The sequence below is a fragment of the Notolepis coatsorum genome (assembly GCF_963971535.1).
Source record: "Notolepis coatsorum genome assembly, chromosome: 7".
Taxonomy (NCBI): domain Eukaryota; kingdom Metazoa; phylum Chordata; class Actinopteri; order Aulopiformes; family Paralepididae; genus Notolepis; species Notolepis coatsorum.
In genome coordinates, this window is record NC_140171.1 from 158,411,855 (window position 1) to 158,434,367 (window position 22,513).

Sequence of the window (22,513 nt, forward strand, 5' to 3'; positions counted from 1 at the left end):
TTGGAGAGATAAGAACAGATTGCTAGATACTGTTGGAGAGATAAGAACAGATTGCTAGATACTGTGGGAGAGATAAGAACAGATTTCTAGATACTGTGGGAGAGATAAGAACAGATTGCTAGATACTGTGGGAGAGATAAGAACAGATTTCTAGATACTGTTGGAGAGATAAGAACAGATTGCTAGATACTGTTGGAGAGATAAGAACAGATTGCTAGATACTGTTGGAGAGATAAGAACAGATTTCTAGATACTGTTGGAGAGATAAGAACAGATTGCTAGATACTGTTGGAGAGATAAGAACAGATTTCTAGATACTGTGGGAGAGATAAGAACAGATTGCTAGATACTGTTGGAGAGATAAGAACAGATTGCTAGATACTGTTGGAGAGATAAGAACAGATTGCTAGATACTGTTGGAGAGATAAGAAATAGCAGTATTCTGTCATTGATCTTCCATAACAAATCACATGGACACATCAACACTCAACGCTCTGACGCTTTAGACAAATGCCCAGTGCCCACCAGATCCCTTTACCCTACATATACAGGTACTGTACGCTTCCACAAGAACACCACACAGCACAGGGGTGCAGCCATTACTGAGGGAGGGGTAGTGTTTGCTCACACTCCTGTAGGAGTTAGAGAGATAGTGTTCATGCACAGTCCTGTAGGAGTTAGAGAGATAGTGTTTGATCACAGTCATGTAGGAGTTAGAGAGATAGTGTTCATGCACAGTCCTGTAGGAGTTAGAGAAATAGTGTTCATGCACAGTCCTGTAGGAGTTAGAGAGATAGTGTTCATGCACAGTCATGTAGGAGTTAGAGAGATAGTGTTCATGCACAGTCCTGTAGGAGTTAGAGAGATAGTGTTTGATCACACTCATGTAGGAGTTAGAGGGATAGTGTTCATGCACACTCCTGTAGGAGTTAGAGAGATAGTGTTCATGCACAGTCCTGTAGGAGTTAGAGAGATAGTGTTCATGCACAGTCCTGTAGGAGTTAGAGAGATAGTGTTCATGCACAGTCCTGTAGGAGTTAGAGGGATAGTGTTTAATCACACTCCTGTAGGAGTTAGAGAGATAGTGTTTGATCACACTCCTGTAGGAGTTAGAGAGATAGTGTTTGATCACACTCCTGTAGGAGTTAGAGAGATAGTGTTTGATCACAGTCCTGTAGGAGTTAGAGATAGAGTTTGATCACACTCCAGTAGGAGTTAGAGGGATAGTGTTTGATCACACTCCTGTAGGAGTTAGAGAGATAGTGTTTGATCACACTCCTGTAGGAGTTAGAGGGATAGTGTTTGATCACAGTCCTGTAGGAGTTAGAGGGATAGTGTTCATGCACAGTCCTGTAGGAGTTAGAGGGATAGTGTTTGATCACACTCCTGTAGGAGTTAGAGAGATAGTGTTTGATCACACTCCTGTAGGAGTTAGAGAGATAGTGTTTGATCACACTCCTGTAGGAGTTAGAGAGATAGTGTTCATGCACACTCCTGTAGGAGTTAGAGAGATAGTGTTTGATCACACTCCTGTAGGAGTTAGAGAGATAGTGTTTGATCACACTCCTGTAGGAGTTAGAGAGATAGTGTCTGATCACACTCCTGTAGGAGTTAGAGGGATAGTGTTCATGCACACTCCTGTAGGAGTTAGAGGGATAGTGTTCATGCACACTCCTGTAGGAGTTAGAGAGATAGTGTTCATGCACAGTCCTGTAGGAGTTAGAGAGATAGTGTTTGATCACACTCCTGTAGGAGTTAGAGGGATAGTGTTCATGCACAGTCCTGTAGGAGTTAGAGAGATAGTGTTCATGCACAGTCCTGTAGGAGTTAGAGGGATAGTGTTTGATCACACTCCTGTAGGAGTTAGAGAGATAGTGTTTGATCACAGTCCTGTAGGAGTTAGAGGGATAGTGTTCATGCACAGTCCTGTAGGAGTTAGAGGGATAGTGTTCATGCACACTCCTGTAGGAGTTAGAGAGATAGTGTTTGATCACACTCCTGTAGGAGTTAGAGAGATAGTGTTTGATCACAGTCCTGTAGGAGTTAGAGGGATAGTGTTCATGCACAGTCCTGTAGGAGTTAGAGGGATAGTGTTCATGCACACTCCTGTAGGAGTTAGAGAGATAGTGTTTGATCACACTCCTGTAGGAGTTAGAGAGATAGTGTTTGATCACACTCCTGTAGGAGTTAGAGAGATAGTGTTTGATCACACTCCTGTAGGAGTTAGAGGGGTAGTGTTCATGCACAGTCATGTAGGAGTTAGAGAGATAGTGTTTGATCACACTCCTGTAGGAGTTAGAGAGATAGTGTTTGATCACACTCCTGTAGGAGTTAGTAGGAGTTAGAGAGATAGTGTTTGATCACACTCCTGTAGGAGTTAGAGAGATAGTGATTGATTGATTGATTGAAAAGTTTATTAACAGATTGCAGAATGGGTACAGTACAGTACAGCTCAATACATACAATTGTTAAGAGGATGCAGACCTGAGAAAGACTTTCGTCTTGTTTCCATCAGGGTCCCCCATTTTCAATTAATCATATGACACACACGACATACAGATAGACAGTACTGCTACATCTATACATTTATGACATACCAGATTTTCACATACAGTACTGTTTGTGATACTAAAAAAATCCAGAAAAAGAGTGTATATACATTTGACATGGAAACTGTGCATTGGAGGAGGTTGGGTAGGTGGGGTGGGGCTGTACATTGGAGGTGGGGGGGGGGGGGGGGGGGCACTGTACATTGGAATACTGACATACATTTGACATAGAAACTGTACATTGGAGGAGGGGGTTGGGTGGGGCTGTACATTGGAGGTGGGGGGGGGGGGGTTGAGTAGGGGGGGGGGGGCACTGTACATTGGAATACTGACAAAGCCATGTTTGGTCTTTATTGTACAACTGGGTTAGGACATTTGTAGGGGCCAGTTTCAAATTGCAGTCTCCCGTAGGTGTTCTTTGAGAGTGTTTTTGAAGGTGGGTAGTGATTCACATTCCTTTACAGCTTTGGGTAGGGCGTTCCACATTGATGTGGCATAATTGCGAAACGTGTTTAGTCCCTTGTTTGAGCCGAATCTGGGTTTAACATGATTTGTGGAGCTCCCTCTGGTGTTGTGATCGTGGTATTCACTGACCTTTGGGAAGTATTTTGACATGTACATGGATACCTTGGTCGTGTAGTGTATCGTGTAGACCAGGCCCATTGCAAGTTGCTGTACTCTGCCAACCTAGGATGGCTTAGAGTAGACGACAAAGTGTGCAGGGGTGAGGTGGGTTCTAGGAGTCAGGTCAAGCAGTAATCTGACCAGTTTGTTTTGAGATGTTTGTAATTTGTTTTTTAGTGCCTTTGAGGTGCTTTGGTACCATGAGGTGCAAGCATAGTCATAGTACCCTTGAATGAGTGCTCCTGCCAGAGTCTTCAGGGTATTCTTGTTTACCAGAGAGGAGATCCGGTACAAGAATCGAGTTCGTTGGTTGACTTTTTTTTATTACATTGGATGCCATGCACATTGGTGTTCATGCACACTCCTGTAGGAGAGGGATAGTGTTCATGCATCCATAGTATCAACCAATTATTTCCTTGACTACTTCCTTTGAAAACTACTGACTAATATGTTTTCCCATCAAACTAATGTTGCTCATGTATTATGTATACACTAATCTAAAATGCATGGCCATGGCCTAGAGGAGTGGTCAGGTGCATCAGTGGGCTAGTGGTGATGAACGACTGCTCCACACGCACAAGCTCAAACATACATGTGCATACTGAATGACAAATTTACACGGCAATGGTTGAAAATGAGTGTATAACATGGGTCGTGTGTCTCCTTTATGAGGCTATTATCTCATTTACATGTGAAGTTGCTTGTGTGAGTGATCTCTCCACACACAAGCACACATGTAGCATAGCTGTATATTGTATATTGTATAGTAGTGTATATAGGACTCATTGCCTTTCATTCGTGAGCTTAGCATTGTATTGTATTTTATCTTAGTACCTTTTATCATGTCTATCTATTCTTTTTTATTCTATTATTATTAGTATTTTTTGCACAATCGAGGCGGGCATGGCCACCTTCATTTCACTACATGTCTTGTGTATGTGACGAATACATCTCTTGAATCTTGAAGTTACACAGCACTACATATTACTAATAATGGAATGATCAAAAATGTGTAGTTTAATTTCTTATTATCATGGTTATAATGTGGCTGGGATTTTCCTCAAAACCATTTGTTTAACATGGCTTTGATTTCCGTTGTCCAGTAATGTGCAGTGTAATGTGTTTCAACAATTGTGGCTTTAACTTGAAAGTTGACTAAAATATGTGATGTCGTTGTAAACCAGTATTAAACCAAAACATGATGCTTTGAACTTGCATATTTTTCACATTTTGGTATGCCTGAATATGTACAGTTAGGACAGCTGAAACCTGTCCAATCTTTCGCTGTCGACTAAAGACCAGTGATGCCAGTAACTAGTAACTAGTTACTCTAATCTGATTACTTTTTTCAGTAAATAGTAATCTAACTTGGTACTTTTTACAAGCCAGTAATCTGATTACAGTTACTTTTCCAAGTGGCTGTGAGTTACTATTTAGTAATGCTGATGATAAGAGAGCCAGGGGTACAGTCAGCTAGACCGGAGATGGGACGTGCGCTCGCCCACGCACACAGCCACACACTGTCACACACATGTTTACGTTTATAGCTGATTTTAGAATGGCTTCAGCATGAAGTTAAATCAACTATCCAGTTTGTTGTATAGTGTACTTTGGCTACTTGAGAGAGAGTGAGAGAGAGAGAGAGAGAGAGAGAGAGAGAGAGAGAGAGAGAGAGAGAGAGAGAGAGAGAGAGAGAGAGAGACTGGATAACGTTATCACTTAACTAATGCACCGATCCGATATCGGATATCGGACCCGATATGACTAAAATAGCTAGATCGGGTATCGGAGACAATTTATTAAAAAAAAATTAAATTATTATTATAACTGTATTTGTTATTTAATTTTAATAATAAATAACAATTCAGTACATTTATATCTGTGTTAATTTGTTACATTTTGTTTCACTAAGTTAGAAAAGTAATGTTTTAAGTCAAGCCTGATGTTGCCTTGCACAAAAGAATGATCCCAGTCTCTTCCACACAGTGAGGCACACAGTTTATTAATTGAACAATGGGATCGGTACTCGGCATCGGCCTAGTTTTCTTTCGTTTTTTTGAAGTCTAGTCTTTATACTTCTGGTTTCTCCCCCATATTTTTCACCTCGTAAAACACAGGATTTACAAAACAGGCCCAAAGTGATTTTACTTTCAACTTGGAATTGGCTTTTTTAGAGCAAAGCAGACTGGATCTTAACGTTGATTGATTGATCCATTGATTAATGAATGCATGTGTCACCTTTCTGACGTCACGTCCCCCTCTTGTCTCCCCAGGACCCCAGAACCAAACACAAGTTCAAGAGCAACAGCTATGGCAGCCCCACCTTCTGTGATCACTGTGGCTCCCTGCTGTACGGGCTGATCCACCAGGGCATGAAGTGTGACAGTAAGTACCCAGGTCTGCTGTACGGGCTGATCCACCAGGGCATGAAGTGTGACAGTGAGTACCCAGGTCTGCTGTACGGGCTGATCCACCAGGGCATGAAGTGTGACAGTGAGTACCCAGGTCTGCTGTACGGGCTGATCCACCAGGGCATGAAGTGTGACAGTAAGTACCCTGCTGTACGGGCTGATCCACCAGGGCATGAAGTGTGACAGTGAGTACCCAGGTCTGCTGTACGGGCTGATCCACCAGGGCATGAAGTGTGACAGTAAGTACCCAGGTCCCCACAGCACCCCCTGCACAGGGGCACACTGAGGACCCAGGTCCCACAGCACAGCAGCACACTGAGGACCCAGGTCCCACCCACAGCAGCACACTGAGCACCCAGGTCCCACCCACAGCAGCACACTGAGGACCCAGGTCCCACCCACAGCAGCACACTGAGGACCCAGGTCCCACCCACAGCAGCACACTGAGGACCCAGGTCCCACCCACAGTCACTCAAAACATTGTATGAATCACACATTTATTATTACTTCCCAACAAATGACATTACAAATGACTCCCCGGGGAAAGTAATTTCATCCACTACTTGCTACATTAACCTTTACTGTACGACGTCCTAAAACCGTCTGCGATGCGCTCTCAGCAGTTCCGCTGCACCGTCACACTGATTGCAACAATAAAAACGCAATAAAGTGCATGCAGAGTGTAATAGGAGTATCCCATATTTCCAACAGAAGCAGGTTAGGAGTGGTTATTGACCAAATGTTATTTGAAATTTATTGGAAGGATAAACCCCTTGAGATATGCTATCTCGTTTCCGAGGGGGTCCTTAACATAGGATACAAAACATACAATACAATACAATACATAACAAAACAAAACACAGGACAACAAATGCACGTATACACTGACAGACACTCTCCCAAGCTCACCCCCACGGTCCACACTGATTCCTCCCAAGAAGATCACCAATATATATATATATATGTTCCCTTATAAAACACATACAAAATTATCATTTGATCTGTAAACGACATATAAGCCCTAACACAGTAAACCAATAACAGGTGCAAGTAATCTGTAGATGAGTGAATAAAGATATCTTGAATAACCGGTAAGAAGTGAGAGATGAATGAATGAAGTGAGCCTGAATTTCCCCAAGGGGATCAATAAAGGAATATCTTATCTTATCTGAGTGAACTAGGCAGTTTGTTCCAATCTGCTGGTGCTTTATATTTAAAGGCAAGTCGACCGATAGCTTTGATGGTTCGAGGTATAGTAAATTATAAGTTGAACTATATGGTGTTAAAGGAAAACTCCAACATTTTGGGAAATTAGCTTATTTAACATCTTCCCTGGAGTTATACAAGAAGATACATACCTTTTTTGTCTCTGTGCGTGCATTTAGCTTTGGGAACAGTCGCTCTGTTAGCGTAGCTTAGCTTAGCTTGGAAGTGGGGGAGATCCGGAGCCTGACGTTCCCTTACACTGTATACAGTCACGAAATACACTCCAAATACAACTCCAAAACGTTCATGTAAACATGTTGTGACCTGTGTATTCACCACGTGGAGAAATAAAAAATAATTGAATTTGACAATTACGTTTTATAAGCAAATATACTCTGAACTATTTTTTGCCTAACCACTCCTCTCTGAGCGCAGTCAGTGATTTCAACGTGTCGTTGTGATTGTTGACATTCTCATTCATTCAAAGGATCCGAACCGATTGAAGTTTATGGATACCATGACTTAAAATCCTCTTACCTTGACGATTAAAAGCCTCCCCAATTTAGAAAACAGTAATCCAATGGCTGGTATTGATATACTGCACGCTAACGGAGCTAACCGGACACTAAAGCTAACCGGACACTAAAGCTAATATAATGACTTCCTTTCTGGAGGGTTTCAAAATAAAAGAGCGACGTCTATAGCAGCGGAATACGTTTATTTTGTACATTATCTAACGTTAACACGAACCTAAACTAACGTTACAACTAACCTAAAGTTAGTTGTAACGTCTGCGATTCTGGGGGGCTCTAACCACCAGGTTACCTAAAATAGACCATACCTCAGTCAGAAGGTACTCCAAAATGAATAAATCCCAGTCGTCCCATGGCGATCGCAATTACTCGTGTATATTGGGCATGGCTACCATACGGGAAAGAATAGGTCTGAGGCACCAAATCTCCAGCCGATTGCTATGTCCTGATCCACAGTCCGAGGTGGAAGCAGCCGGAGGTAACTCAGTACTGGAAGACAACTGATATCCCCAGTTCAAAAGGTAGGCGATACTGCCACCTGGCGGGATTCTATCGTCATTGCAATTCCAATGTAGGCAGCTGTGCCAGGGAGACACAGGCAGCTCCGAGCGAGTGTTTAGAACGGGGATCAAAGGAAAAAGATCAAAGGATCCAAAAACGAGTACACTTGTATTTGGCGCTTAAGCGTTGGCGCCCAATGAGTGAATTGATAATAATAATAATAATAATAATAATAATAATAATAATAATAATAATAATGATGATAAACAGAACTTTCTGTCTGATGCTTCTGATGTGCTAATTACTCCTTTTGTCATCTTGTCTCCATCCTCTTTGCCCCCCCCCCCCCCCTCCAGCCTGTGATATGAACGTCCATAACCAGTGTGTGATGAACGTCCCCAGCATGTGTGGGATGGACTTCACCGAGCGGAGGGGACGTCTCTACCTGAAGTGTGAGGTCAGCGGGGACAAGCTGCAGGTCACAGGTAGGACCCCCCCCCCCCCCCCCTCATGGCATTGACCCCATTCCCCGGTAGTGCTCCTCCAAGTCTTGGGCTGGGTGGTCCTCCGTAGAAGAGCTATGCCTGTACCTTCCTGCGTCTTGTTTGTCCAGGTATTCCAGGCTTTGCCCTTTTGCTTTTTAACCCTTTCACTGCCACACAACAGCCGGTTAACCCTTCCACTGTGACAATACATAAAGGTTAGCCCTTTACTATACTATAGCCCTTTACTGATAGTAAAGGGTTAACCTTCTGTCGTGTGGCAGTGAAAGGGTTAAAAGTGGACCTTGAACTCTCCTCATCCTTCCTCCATTGCTTGCAAAAAATATTTCCTAATGGCCATATTATGTGTTTTGAATATAAGCAGGGTTTAACTATTTGGCAACACCCCCTAGACCAGGGGTCAGCAACCTTTACTATCAAAAGAGCCACTTTTCCCTCGTCCCACAAAATAAAATGCTCAGGGAGCCGCACAACCTATTTACCCTTAAAATGAAGATAACACAGTGTATAACGTTTTATATATCCCCAAGCATACCCCACATTTAGCATAAAACGCCTGACAATTGCATACCCAAAGTAATTTGCGATGTATTATACTTTATACTTATAGCACACAGTTTGTTGCATTAATGGAATTATAAAGCAACGAAAAGAAAAATTTTGACTTTTTATTGCTGTTTTTACCTGTTATAACAAAGGAAAACCTCAAACTCTTATGAAGAGGAGAAAAAATACTGGCTGTGTAGACCTATTTTTAAATAAAACACAGAAGAGGAGACAAAACACTGGTGTCTGTAGACCGACTTTGAAATAAAACCCTGAACTATTCAGGTATATTTGAGTCCTTCCCTTATTTGTGGAACATTTATAAAATAAAAAGTAGTCCACTTTGAAAAAAGACTACCATGTGTAGACCTACTTTAAAATAAAACACAGAAAAGGAGAAAAAACACTGGCATCTGTAGACCTACTTTGAAATAAAACCCTGAACTATGCAGCTCTATTTGAGTCCTTTGAAATCTATAAAAGATAAAGTAAAATTTTCGTTGTTCGCAAATTTCGCACCACATATCAGGCATACAGGTAAGCCTGCATCGTTAGTCGTGAAAGCAAATTAATCTGTCCACGCTGAATTAAACCCTCTATTTTCCTCAGACTTTCCTTTTTCTGGATTTATCCATGGTTAGCTTACTGGGGGGTCGGAAACTCAAGATTAGCCACTTGCAGACGGCAGGGAGAGGCGCGGGGTGTGACGTACTGTATATTTTAGTTGATGAAATAGTTTTGTTGACTAAATATTTTAGTTGATGAAATATTTTTTCATTTCAGTGTCACAGTATGACATCGATCTCCAAAATAAGAAAAAAGAAATAAATAAAGTAAAAAAATAAATAAAAAAAAAAGATTTGGGCCAGGGAGCCGCCCGCAGCTGATTGGCTAAAGAGCCGCATGCCCTAGACTGTCGTCATCATGGCACCCACTTTGGGAAAGCCTGCCCTAGTAAGCTGCATCACATTTGATCCACTAACAGAGCACTCATTGAGACACGTTATTTCATGTCCTTGCTATGTTTTCCCATGTGAAGGGCAGCCGATAGGGCACGTCCTCTCATGTTCGCCACTCAATAGGGAACTTTAGTGTGACGTTTTTCAACCGCAGGGGGCACATGGTCAAGTTTAGACCATTGAAAGAGCACCAATAGGGCAGGTCTTCTCATTGTTGCCACTCAAAGGGGCAACATCACGGGGTGGAGTGGAGTTACAGACATGGTAATAGAAGTGACAATAAAATATGAAAACATGAGATAGTAGATACTGTAAAGAACAACACAACCTATGAATACAAATATAAGAATAAAGGTGATCGTCTAGTCAGCCGGGAAGGTGAGACATAGGTACACTATCAATAATAATAATAACACAATGTGCCAGAGTCTGTGCAGGGACCAGTTAGTCTTCTTTCTCCTCCTCCTCTCTGAAACGACCTCTAGACTAGTGGTGGGGGGAAATATCCATACAGTATAGTATTGCGATTCTTTGCGTGGCGATACTGTTGACACAAGGATGCCAAGTATTGATATTTTATTATGCAATTTTTTTTCTTTGTATAAGGAAGTTGCATTGTTCATTTCAATACCTGCAATAGTACAGTAGTCCACACACACGCACATGTGTGCATTCAGTTAAGTTGGAATATGACTGTAATACAAACAGTTCAGTGTGTCAGGTACATGCAACACAGATTACAGTGTTGACATCTGTCTGCTTGAGAAAATACCATGTTCTGCAATAAAAATTATTGAAGTGAGATGAACAGACTGAAAACTTTATTTTATTAGATAAAACATGTTGACAAAGTTTTACTTTGCAGTTGAAAAAAGGTAATAAAAATCGCAATATATCGCAATATTAATATTGCAATACTCAGCATATCGCAATATATTTTGAATCGCAATACTATCGTATCGTGACTTAAGTATCGTGATGATATCATATTGTGAGGCCTCTGGTGATTCCCACCCCTACCATCACAGCAGTGGAAATCATGTTCTCTGTTTGAATTGACCACCTGTTGAGTTCATGTGTCACAAATAGGTTAAACCTCAAAAGGAGATTATTTGGTCTGGCATGGTCAAAGAGAGTTTAGTGGGCTGCTAACATTAAACAAACCATAAACATTAAACAACATTAAACTAACCATAAACAAGGTGGCCTGTTGGGATGTTAGATCCTAATGTGAAAAACTGTGATTTTATATGTCTGCACTTTATGTGCTAAGTCTTTTTTCTGTTGTGAAGCACTTTGAGCTGCAGTTTATGTATGAAAGGTGCTATACAAATAAAGTTTTATTATTATTATTATTATTATTATTATTATTATTATTATTATTATTATTATTATTATTATTATTATTATTATTAACACTTTGGTTGCCTTGGGTTAAATTAATGATATACCATAGGTTGCCGGCTCTATTTGTCTATGGAGAAGTACCCCTTCTTTGCATGGCTATAACTTTTTAAATTCTATTGCTTTCATTGTGTAGCAACGTTAAACTTTTTCATTCACATATTCATAGTAAAGTATGGTCTAATGTATAAGTATGTTTTCATCTCTTTCTGCAGCTTTCTCCAGAACGTGATCTATAGCCCCAAATGCATTATATTGATGATGCAATACAGTTTTATGGCAATCAGCGCGATATAAAAGACGTACTTCTAGAAGTTACTACACGTCATCTGATGTTGACCGGATGGGCTAGGGGGCGTTTATAATTCCGTGGGCAGCGTTATACCAATCATCTAATGTGGGTCAAATGTTGATAATAACAGTTAGTATCGAAGACGGTAACGTTACACGCTGAAACTCACCCCAGTCTCCGCGCGCCGTTGGGCGATCATCGTCGAGTTGAAATCTTATCATTATGGGATGTAAATTTACCCGGTCCATCTCCAGCTTGTATAATGGTATATACGTCCAAATCATGTTGTTTATCGAGTTATTGGCAATCGATCACTGTGTAGTGTGACGAGCCAGAGTCGCGGGACCTATAGCGAGCGCCGGAAGTACTACGGTCGTCTAGGACAACCTCTATTCAACATCCTGTTTGGCGATTGCGCCGATCGGCCACCAGATGGCGCTCCTGAACCGCCAGAGAGCTCAGTGGGTCCTGCTGGTGGATCTCAGGCCAGCGGAGGGGACAAATGAATCCGATCGCAGATTTTTGAAATATTGATATAAGGACGCTGTACAGCGTCCCCCGGCAACTTGAGCATGGCCAGCAATGACGTGAAAAGACGTTTCATGGCAGTCAAAGTGTTAAGTCATCAATCCATTAATGTTGGTACGTTGTGAAATATATGCACCATCACTGCTAGCTAGTTTAGTTGTTAACCCTTTCACTGCCACACGCCAGAAGGTTAACCCTTTACTATCACACAACCGACCCGCGGAGCTAATGATGCTAATGATGGAGCATCGCCGTCGGTTGTGTGATAGCAAAGGGCTAACCTTCTGTATTGTCACAGTGAAAGGGTTAACCGGCTGTCGTGTGGCAGTGAAAGGGTTAACGCATGCTAATTATTGCTAAACGTTCAACATCTAAGAAGCAGTGCTTGTAAAATATTTGGATCCAGTAGGTAATTCAGGGTAAGATTGAGCAGAACGACGCTGTCGCCTGTAGACTCTGTGAAGAGCGAGAGATGGAGGGCGGTGGACCTGTGGTTCCACTTAACCCTTTCACTGCAACACGACAACCCTTTCACTGTGACAATACAGAAGGTTAGCCCTTTACTATCACACAACCGGCGGCGATGCTCCATCATTAGCATTCGCGGAGCTAATGATGCTAATGATGGAGCATCGCCGTCGGTTGTGTGATAGTAAAGGGTTAGCCTTCTGTCGTGTGGCAGTGAAAGGGTTAGACTGGTGTGAACACAAGCCGGTTCGCCAGAAAACACCAAGGTTCTGAGACTCCAGAACGGAACCAGAAACAGAACCGTGTCTTTTCTGAAAGCGATATTAGTGGAAAGAGTAAAGTAAAATCTACAGACGGCTGTATTTAAGATGTTTCAAGTTCAAGTTTCAAGTTTGTTTATTAATTGTCATAGTAAAATACAGAATACTTTATCATGAAATGTTTTTTTTCTGTATGAGTCAAAAGTACGTCAAATAAAGTGTTCAATACAGAGTAAAAAGAGTGACAGTATACAATGCAGAAATGGGATGAGGTACAAACTTAGGGTAAGGTGCAATGAGGTATGAATTGTAGTGCAAATCTCTTTACTAATAAATATAAAGTGTGTTAAAGTGTCTAAACTGAGTAAAGTGGGTGTTATGGTGCGTGTTTATTTAAAGTGAGTGTGGATGTGTGTGCTGTGAGTGTAGATTACATAGTGTTGTTACATAGTGTCATTGTCATTGAGCATCCTGATGGCCTGAGGATAGAAGCCCCTTTATGTGTATGTATGCATGCATGTGTGTATGAAAGAGGGGGAGAGAGAGATGAGGGAGACAGATAAACTAATGTTACAGTGAGTTGTGAACTCTGGCACGCTCTTCTTTCTTTGGAAAAAATCATCTTTGAGATGTTATGTCTATAGGGAGGTGTAGTCTGACGTCACTTTAGTTTCCCGCGTGGTCCACCCGTATAGGGATTTATCATTGGGAACATTATATATATTATTATATAGTATTATCAGCTATTGTAATAATTCTGCTTCATGAACATTGGCAAGCTTTCCTTTTTTGCACAAACTGAGTTCCCTTCTATCACTAATATTGTTTAAGCATTTTTGGTTGAAATAAAGTTAACTTAAAAGGTTGTTTAATTTGTTGTTAAAAAAGAACTACACTTACCAGTAGAACGCCTGTCGTTCAGTGGTGTCGCCTAAGGGCTTGTGTCCATAGCGGACGTTTTATGAGTTGTCAGCTCCTTCCTGTCATTAATTTCTATGCTACAGGTTTTAAACGTGACGATTTAGAAATGGGTCCATTCGAAATACATGGCAATTTCAAGAAGGGTGGACCACGCGGGAAGCGTCTTTACCAACCATTTCCAGTTCCGCGTTCACGTTCTGCGATCTGATTGGCCACCGACGTTTCTGGTGCGATCTGATTGGCCACTGGCGTTTCTGGTCATGTGACATGTGCGCCCAATGTGCGCCCATTTCCGCCTCGAACAGCATGCAAACTACCTAACGCCTAGTTTATCACTGGTTAAGCTTAGGCGACTCTTTCGAAGTTGGTTAAGGTTAGAGTTTGGAATCAGGGCTGGTGTTCTATCGCCCTGCTCTAAAGACAAACACTAACCTTAACCAACTTCTTCGGGGTCCTGGGATATTTTCAATGTTTTGGCTAATTTTGATTTAAATTGTATAATTCCCATTTTAAAATGTTTTACCATGGTATGTTTGGTATCCTTTTTTTCAGCACAGTCTCGCCTATATGACTGATAGATAGTTAGTTAGCATAATGTACAACACAAAACACAAAAACCGATTGAGAAAATGTGTTCTTTTTACTATAAACAAATGCAAACATAGTCAATGAAGCATATAAAACAGTGGAAATGCACCCTCAGGTAGAATATATACATAAAAAAAGAGAACAGAACAGAATTCAATTTACAAAGCATTATTTTCTCCATACACAGGTAATAAACACGAAATTTGTATTCTCAACTGGAAATTATCACCATCATGCTTTTTTTTTATTTTCTTTTACAAAAAAAGTAAAAAAAAAAAAAAAGTTTTATAGTAAAAAAAAGTTAAAAATAAGTAAAGAGGAATATTCAATATACAGTACACATATGACTAGAGTGCAGTCATATAGAGTGCAGGATGCCTGAGGCGGATCCTAAAAAAAAAAGTACACTACACAGTTTCTGTCTATAATGAGACAGAGGGCGACATCGCAGCACTTGCATTTCCATGCCGTGAGATTCCTTTTTCCCGCCTTGGTGCACCGTACGCAGGTCTTATGGCCAGCGGTGGCTTTCTGGCTCTTGTCCGCTGCGGGAGGGGCGATGGGAACAGGGAGATGGCTTGCGTTCCTGTCAAGAGGAGCTCTTGTGCTGTCCAGTCCACACAGCTCGCCCATCATCACCCATATGAACTCCTTGTGGCAGAGGTGCGCTTCCTGCTTCGCCTTACAGATCTCGCAGTGCAGAATGTAGGCGTTGGTGGTAGCAATGTCGAGACAGTGGAAAAAGATGGTGCGATACCACCGGCCAGTTCTCAGGTGGGTTGAGTAATATTGTATGAGCTGGTCGGATAAGTCGACTCCACCCATATACTTGTTATACTCTATGATGGGGGTGGGGCACGGAAATGTCTTGACCGTCCAGCTCCCATCGGCCTCCTTGAACTTCCTCAGAACCGTCTGACCAGGAGGTGTGATAGCTGGGTGGATGGTGGAGCACACAGACACCTAGATAGAATAGAATAGAAATTAATCATCCCGAGGGACATTTGAAATTTGACACTACAAATCGCTCACAGTAGACATTTAGACAGAACAAAGTCACAAATAAGAATAACAAAACAAATACATACATATATACATACATACATACATACATACATACATACATACATACATACATACATACATACATACATACATACATACATACATACATACATACATACATACATACATACATACATACATACATACATACATACATACATACATACATATATACATACATACCAACTTTGAGTCCTTCCACTTTACGAAGACCAGGGACCCGTCTCTGATCCAGCGAATGAGACCTCTCTCCGACTTCTTAGTGAGGCCATTAGCTCTCCTCTTGGGACACTCTTTCCTGTTCTCCCTGTAGGTGCCACAGGCTCCCAACTTCATGGCCAGCAAGTCCAGGAACAGCTCAAGTTTCAAGTTTCAAGTTTCTTTAATAGTTGTCATACAGAAGTACAGAATACTTTTATACAAAATGCTTCTTACTGTTACGCTCCAGAGACTGTGCTAGACAAGATAAGTATGAAATAAAATAGTATAGCATGTAAAAATAGAAGTAAAAATAGAAGTCACAGTGTTCAGTATAGACATATGTACAATGTTCGATGCAGAATAGAAGTAACTGAGTTACCATACAATATACAATATACTATGCAATGTACTAATATACAATACTATATAGTGCAAAGCAGAAATGGGATGACGTACAATTTAGGTACAATTTACAGTAAGGTGTACGGGTTGTAGTGCAAATCCTTTACCAATAAATATAAAGTGTGTTTAGGTGTTCTAAAGTGTGGAGAGTGGGTGCTGCAGTGTGTTGTTTGTTTAAAGTGAGTGTGTGCATGTGGATGTGTGTGCTGTGTGCATTTGATGGTTGTTGCATAGTGTTTATTGTTCGTTGAGCAGCCTGATGGCCTGGGGATAGAAGCTTCTTCTGAGTCTTTCTGTGCTCGCCATGAGACTCCTGTATCGCTTGCCTGACCGCAGCAGTTCAAAGAGGCAGTTGTTTGGGTGGCTGGAGTCCTTGATAATTCTCTTAGCCTTACCCCTGCACCGCTTGTTGTAAATGTTCTGGAGGGTGGGAAGCCCCCCTCCAATTGTGCGTTCGGCTGAACGTGTCACTCTCTGTAGTCTGCTTCGGTCTTGTGCAGTCCTATTCCCAAACCAGGAGGTGATATTGCCAGTCGGGATGCTCTCTATTGTACATGAGTAGAAGTTCTTAAGGATCTTCTGACTGACTTGGAACTTCCTTAGGCGCCTGAGGAAGTAGATGCGTTGTCGTGCCTTCTTCACAACACTGTCAATGTGTGAGGTCCATGTCAAGTCCTCGGATATGTGGGCTCCGAGGTACTTAAAACTGTTCACTATCTCAACCGGTGCCCCGTCGATGCTGAGGGGGCTGTAGTCCCTGACCCTCGACCTCCTAAAGTCCACAATCATCTCCTTTGTTTTGCTGACGTTCAGGGAGAGGCTGTTCTCCTGGCACCATCCCGCCAGGACCTTGACCTCTTCCAGGTAGGCCCTCTCGTCGTTTGCAGAGATCAGGCCCACCACTACTGTCGTCAGCAAATTTGATGATTGTGTTGTTATTCCGCTGAGCCACACAGTCATGTGTGTACAGGGAGTAGAGGAGGGCTTGGGACTGGTGTAGAAATTATCCACATAAATGTGGTATCCAGTCCCAAGCCATCCTGGCTCAATGAGGTCCATAATTATAACAGCATCATAGGTTCACCGTATTCACTTCTTGGGATGTGTGCCTTCCCAATGTAAACATTGAAGCCGATGGTGTAGCCGTTATCCGAGTCAGCGAGCAGAAACAGTTTGACCCCCCATGTGGTCGGCTTGTCCTTCATATACTGAGTCATGCCGGTCTTCGCCTTCGTGGCCACCATCCTCTCATCGACTGCCAGGTTCCTCTTAGGGTGGTAGTGCACCTTGCAGGCCTCACCGATGTCCTGGATGAGCAGCTTGATGCGGAACAGTCGGTCATAACAGTTTGTTCCCTTCCTGGCGTTGTTCCTGGCATCCTCCTCGGGATCGCTCAGGTGGAGGTTCCACAAGATTGACCTGAAGTCAAAGTCATATAAGTCATATAACATAGGACACTATAAACATAAGTAACATATGGGACACGATGTACACTATACAGGACTATATATTATACCTGAATCTGTCCCGGAACATGACCATTCTTGGTAGGGGCACAGAGAGAAGGTGTTGGACCTTCCAGTAGTCCTGGAGACATGACAGTGGGGCGAGCCCTGTGTACAGCAGCAGGCTGATGAACTTGTACAATTCGTCTGCGCCGATATCCTCCCACTTGGTCTTTTGCCCCAGTGCCTGTATATTGTATTGTAACTCAGTTAGTCACATTTTACAGGAAAAAGCATTTCATATAAAAGTATTATGTATTTTTGTATGACAGCTAATAAAGAAACTTGAAACTTGCCTGGTTCTTTGCCGCGTTCTTGTTTGTGTTGATACACAGGGTCTTCATGGTATCAATGGTGAAATATAGCATGAAGAGCTCCTTCGGGGTATACGTGGCATGGGGGTCTAGCTGGGGTCCTGGTGGTCTGCGGGGGGCTGAGGGGCTGTATCAGGATCCCTGTCGGTCTTCCAGGGCGTCTGATCTCCTGCCTGGCGCTGGAGCAGTCTGGTCATCATGTCTGCACATAAATGGCACACACATTGTACATATAAAACACTGCTCATACAACACACACACACACTGTATATACACTCAACATTCCATTCTGTATATATTACGTACAAAGTCTGCAAACCTAGTAATAATAAAAAAGCAATAAACATCCATAATAGGTCTGTCTCACCTGTCTGGGTAATTTCTTGACCTGGACCGGGCTTGGGCACGCCCTGCCCCCCTAGATGTCCCAGGCAAATCATTGCTGTAGATAATGACATGTAAAAATACATTATTTTCAACTTTTATGAACAGAATTATAACTAAACAAAAGCACTAAACTTCCATAATAATAATAATAATAATAATAATAATAAGTCTCTCACCTGTCTTGGTTAGCCCTCCTTCCATGTCTCGCCTGCACTGAACTGGTTGAAGGCAGTTCTGCTCCCAACCCCCCACCTTCCTCCTCACTGTAGAAAACAATAAAAAGCACATTATGTTCAACATTCAACAAGGAATCTCGTATCTTATACAGCACACAGCACAGCACATATACACATATTTACAATCCAAAGGATTGCAAGCAAGCCTTTCTTTGCAAACCCAACAAGTAAGAGTGTGACTGACTAAACAAAAGGTGCATTATTCAACTTAACAAAAGCAATAAATGTCCAAAATAAGTGTATTTAACTCTCGTTGTTGTCATCTACAAAAGATGGATCGTCAACATCTGAATCATCTGAAGATTCTTCAGATGATGTATCGTCCCCTAGCAGCTCTCTCACATCCTCTTCTCCAGCATAGAGAGAACTCCACAGAGGCACAGAGCAGACACAGGGTTCACCTCGCCTCATGTTAGCTACCGGATAGCTACTACTAAAAACTACTACTAGTTCAAGTTTCAAGTTTCGAGTTTCTTTAATAGTTGTCATACAGAAGTACAGAATACTTTTATACAAAATGCTTCTTACTGTTACGCTCCAGAGACTGTGCAAGACAAGATAAGTATGAAATAAAATAATATAGTATAGCATGTAAATTAGAAGTAAAAAAAATTAGGTCACAGTGTTCAGTTTAGACATATGTACAATGTTCGATGCAGAATAGACGTAACTGAGTTACCATATAATATACAATATACTATGCAGTGTACTAATATACAATACTATATAGTGCAAGGCAGAAATGGGATGAGGTGCAATTTAGGTACAATGTACAGTAGGTGTACGAGTTGTAGTGCAAATCCTTTATCAATAAATATAAAGTGTGTTTGTGTGATCTAAAGTGTGGAGAGTGGGTGCTGCAGTGTGTTGTTTGTTTAAGTGAGTGTGTGCGTGTGGGTGTGTGTGCTGTGTGCATTTGATGGTTGTTGCATAGTGTTTATTGTTCGTTTAGCAGCCTGATGGCCTGGGGATAGAAGCTTCTTCTGAGTCTTTCTGTGCTCGCCTTAAGACTCCGGTATCGCTTGCCTGACCGCAGCAGTTCAAAGAGGCAGTTGTTCGGGTGGCTGGAGTCCTTGATGATTCTCTTAGCCTTCCCCCTGCACCGCTTGCCTTCCCCCTGCACCGCTTAATAGTACTATTACTACTAATACTACTACTACTACTAATACTACTGCTACTACTACTGTTATGAGTTTAACTACTACTGCTAAAGTTTTGCTGGCTTGAAAAACGTGTGTGTTCGGCAGAAATTATTTTGTGAATGAATTCTCTCTCACTTTCGTTCTTCTTCTACTCTTCTTTTCTCACAGCCAACTTCCGCCTCTCTCGGCACTTCCGCCCAGTTTTTTTACGTTTGATTCTAGCACAAGAAATGGCCAAGATATTGATAAAAATACAACGCCTGTAAAATTTAATCAGGCACATTTTACGCATGCGTAAAAGTTTATTTAGCATCGAATTGAAATGATCCTGGTACAGTTATTTATTGGTTTATCAACACAAAATAAAAAGTAGCATGTAGTTTCAGGCCCTACTAATATGCCACGTCGGAAAAAAAACGGAAATGGACTACATTTCCGGTACAGAGCGTCACAAACAGATGACGTCACTTCATCACGGCGCTGTGAGGGACGACCTCTTAACCGGTGATAGAAACAGGCGTCACACGATTGGCCGCACATGTCACACGACCAGAAACGTCAGTGGCCAATCAGATCGCAGAACGCGAACGCGGAACTGGAAATGGGTTGATAAAAAACTAGATGCGCGCGGGAAACACCAATGACGTAACCACTACACCTCCCTATAGACCAGGAAGTAACCACTACACCTCCCTATAGACCAGGAAGTAACCACTACACTTCCATATAGACCAGGACGTAACCACTACACCTCCCTATAGACCAGGAAGTAACCACTACACCTCCATATAGACCAGGACGTAACCACTACACCTCCCTATAGACCAGGAAGTAACCACTACACCTCCCTATAGACCAGGAAGTAACCACTACACCTCCCTATAGACCAGGATGTAACCACTACACCTCCCTATAGACCAGGAAGTAACCACTACACCTCCCTATAGACCAGGACGTAACCACTACACCTCCCTATAGACCAGGACGTAACCACTACACCTCCCTATAGACCAGGAAGTAACCACTACACCTCCCTATAGACCAGGACGTAACCACTACACCTCCCTATAGACCAGGACGTAACCACTACACCTCCCTATAGACCAGGAAGTAACCACTACACCTCCCTATAGACCAGGACGTAACCACTACACCTCCCTATAGACCAGGATGTAAACACTACACCTCCCTATAGACCAGGACGTAACCACTACACCTCCCTATAGACCAGGAAGTAACCACTACACCTCCCTATTGGGTGAAGGTAAACTCTGCTTCATGGAGCTTCTGACTTTTCCACACCTCTCATCCACTCACGGAGAAGAGTGGTTGGCCGGGGTCTACTCGTCATTCTTCATGTTTCAACCAATCTGATAATGCTGTGGGCGGGACATGGGAGTCAGACTGTGTCCCAGAGAGATAGTGGTGGCTGTGTCCGCGGAGTGCAGGCATAACATAAAAAAGGACTTTAAACCCGTTCACTACCACACTACCAAAGGGTTAACCCTTGCACTGTGACCATACAGAAGGTTAACCATGTCACTGCCACGTGACAAAGGGTTAACCCTTTACTATCACACTGCAGACGGTCTGTAGTGTGATAGTAAAGGGTTAACCTGCTGTAGTGTGGTAGTGAAAGGGTTAAAGAAAAAAAAAATGCTGATACCAATAATATGAAAATAAATCTGAATATCAATCCATAAAAGGTGTAAATAGTTGTGTTGGGCTGTTGGATGAATCGAGGGGGAAACGTTCTGCCGCTTGAATAAACATCCAGCCGATGAGCTCACTCTCATAATCCCATCGAGCTGAATCACTGTATTCACCGCGTCGCGTCCAGCGTCCAGCCCAGACATTTAGTTTAGAGGGCGTCTGGGGCTGGAGCCACAGCTTTATTACCAGACGGTTTACAAAGAGCGTGATTAGATTAGATACTTTATTGCATTTAAGACAAATTCAGTGTTTATGTTTGTGTTTATTAGGATACCCATTAGTCATCATCAACGTGTTGACTATTCTTCCTGGGGTCCTCACAGATATACACATACAAATATGAAACATTCCGTGTAAATCAGTCATATATCACATACATAATCAATAGAAAGAAAAACGAAAAGCTCATAGGTGTGTGCGTGTGCTGTGCATGTATGTGCTAGCACATGCCGGTCACTTCTGCATATCACAGAACATCAGTACTCTTGAGAACACAGATCAGAGAACATCAGTACTCTTGAGAACACAGATCAGAGAACATCAGTACTCTTGAGAACACAGAACACAGAACATCAGTACTCTGAGAACACAGAACACAGAACATCAGTACTCTGAGAACACAGAACAGAGAACATCAGAACTCTGAGAACACAGAACACAGAACATCAGAACTCTGAGAACACAGATCAGAGAACATCAGTACTCTGAGAACACAGAACAGAGAACATCAGAACTCTGAGAACACAGAACACAGAACATCAGTACTCTGAGAACACAGAACACAGAACATCAGTACTCTGAGAACACAGAACACAGAACATCAGTACTCTTGATCTCGCCATTTTCTCGGATCGCAACCTTCCCATATCACTGAACCATAAAATCTGATGCAAGGTTTAATAGACCCATAACACACTGAGAAATAAACATCTGAACTTTACTTTCTGAGAGGAATCCAGTGTATTGTATCCAAAGGCCAGTATCCGCAGAAACGGGTTCAAATGAGGATAAGATATTCTTTTATTGATCCCCTTGGGGAAATGTGGCGTCATTCATTCATTCATTCATTCATTCATTCATTCATTCATTCATTCATTCATTCATTCATTCATTCATTCATTCATTCATTCATTCATAGTAGCATGGGGGAGGTACAGGTATGTGCAGGGTAATAGAGGAAATACATTAATATCGGCAATACAATTAAAATATGAGAAAATTAAACGGTATAAACAAAGATGCAGATGAGGGTCTG

The 22,513-nt window shown here is 42.1% G+C and overlaps 1 protein-coding gene across 1 annotated transcript in view; it reads left to right on the plus strand.

Moving 5' to 3' along the window:
* LOC311231823 (protein kinase C alpha type-like) overlaps positions 1-22,513 on the plus strand; it is a 316,426-nt gene that overhangs the window by 170,672 nt on the left and 123,241 nt on the right. The window contains 2 exon segments of the mRNA XM_084318445.1: positions 5,447-5,558; positions 8,181-8,309. Of these exon segments, the coding sequence (XP_084174571.1) occupies positions 5,447-5,558; positions 8,181-8,309 (241 nt within the window).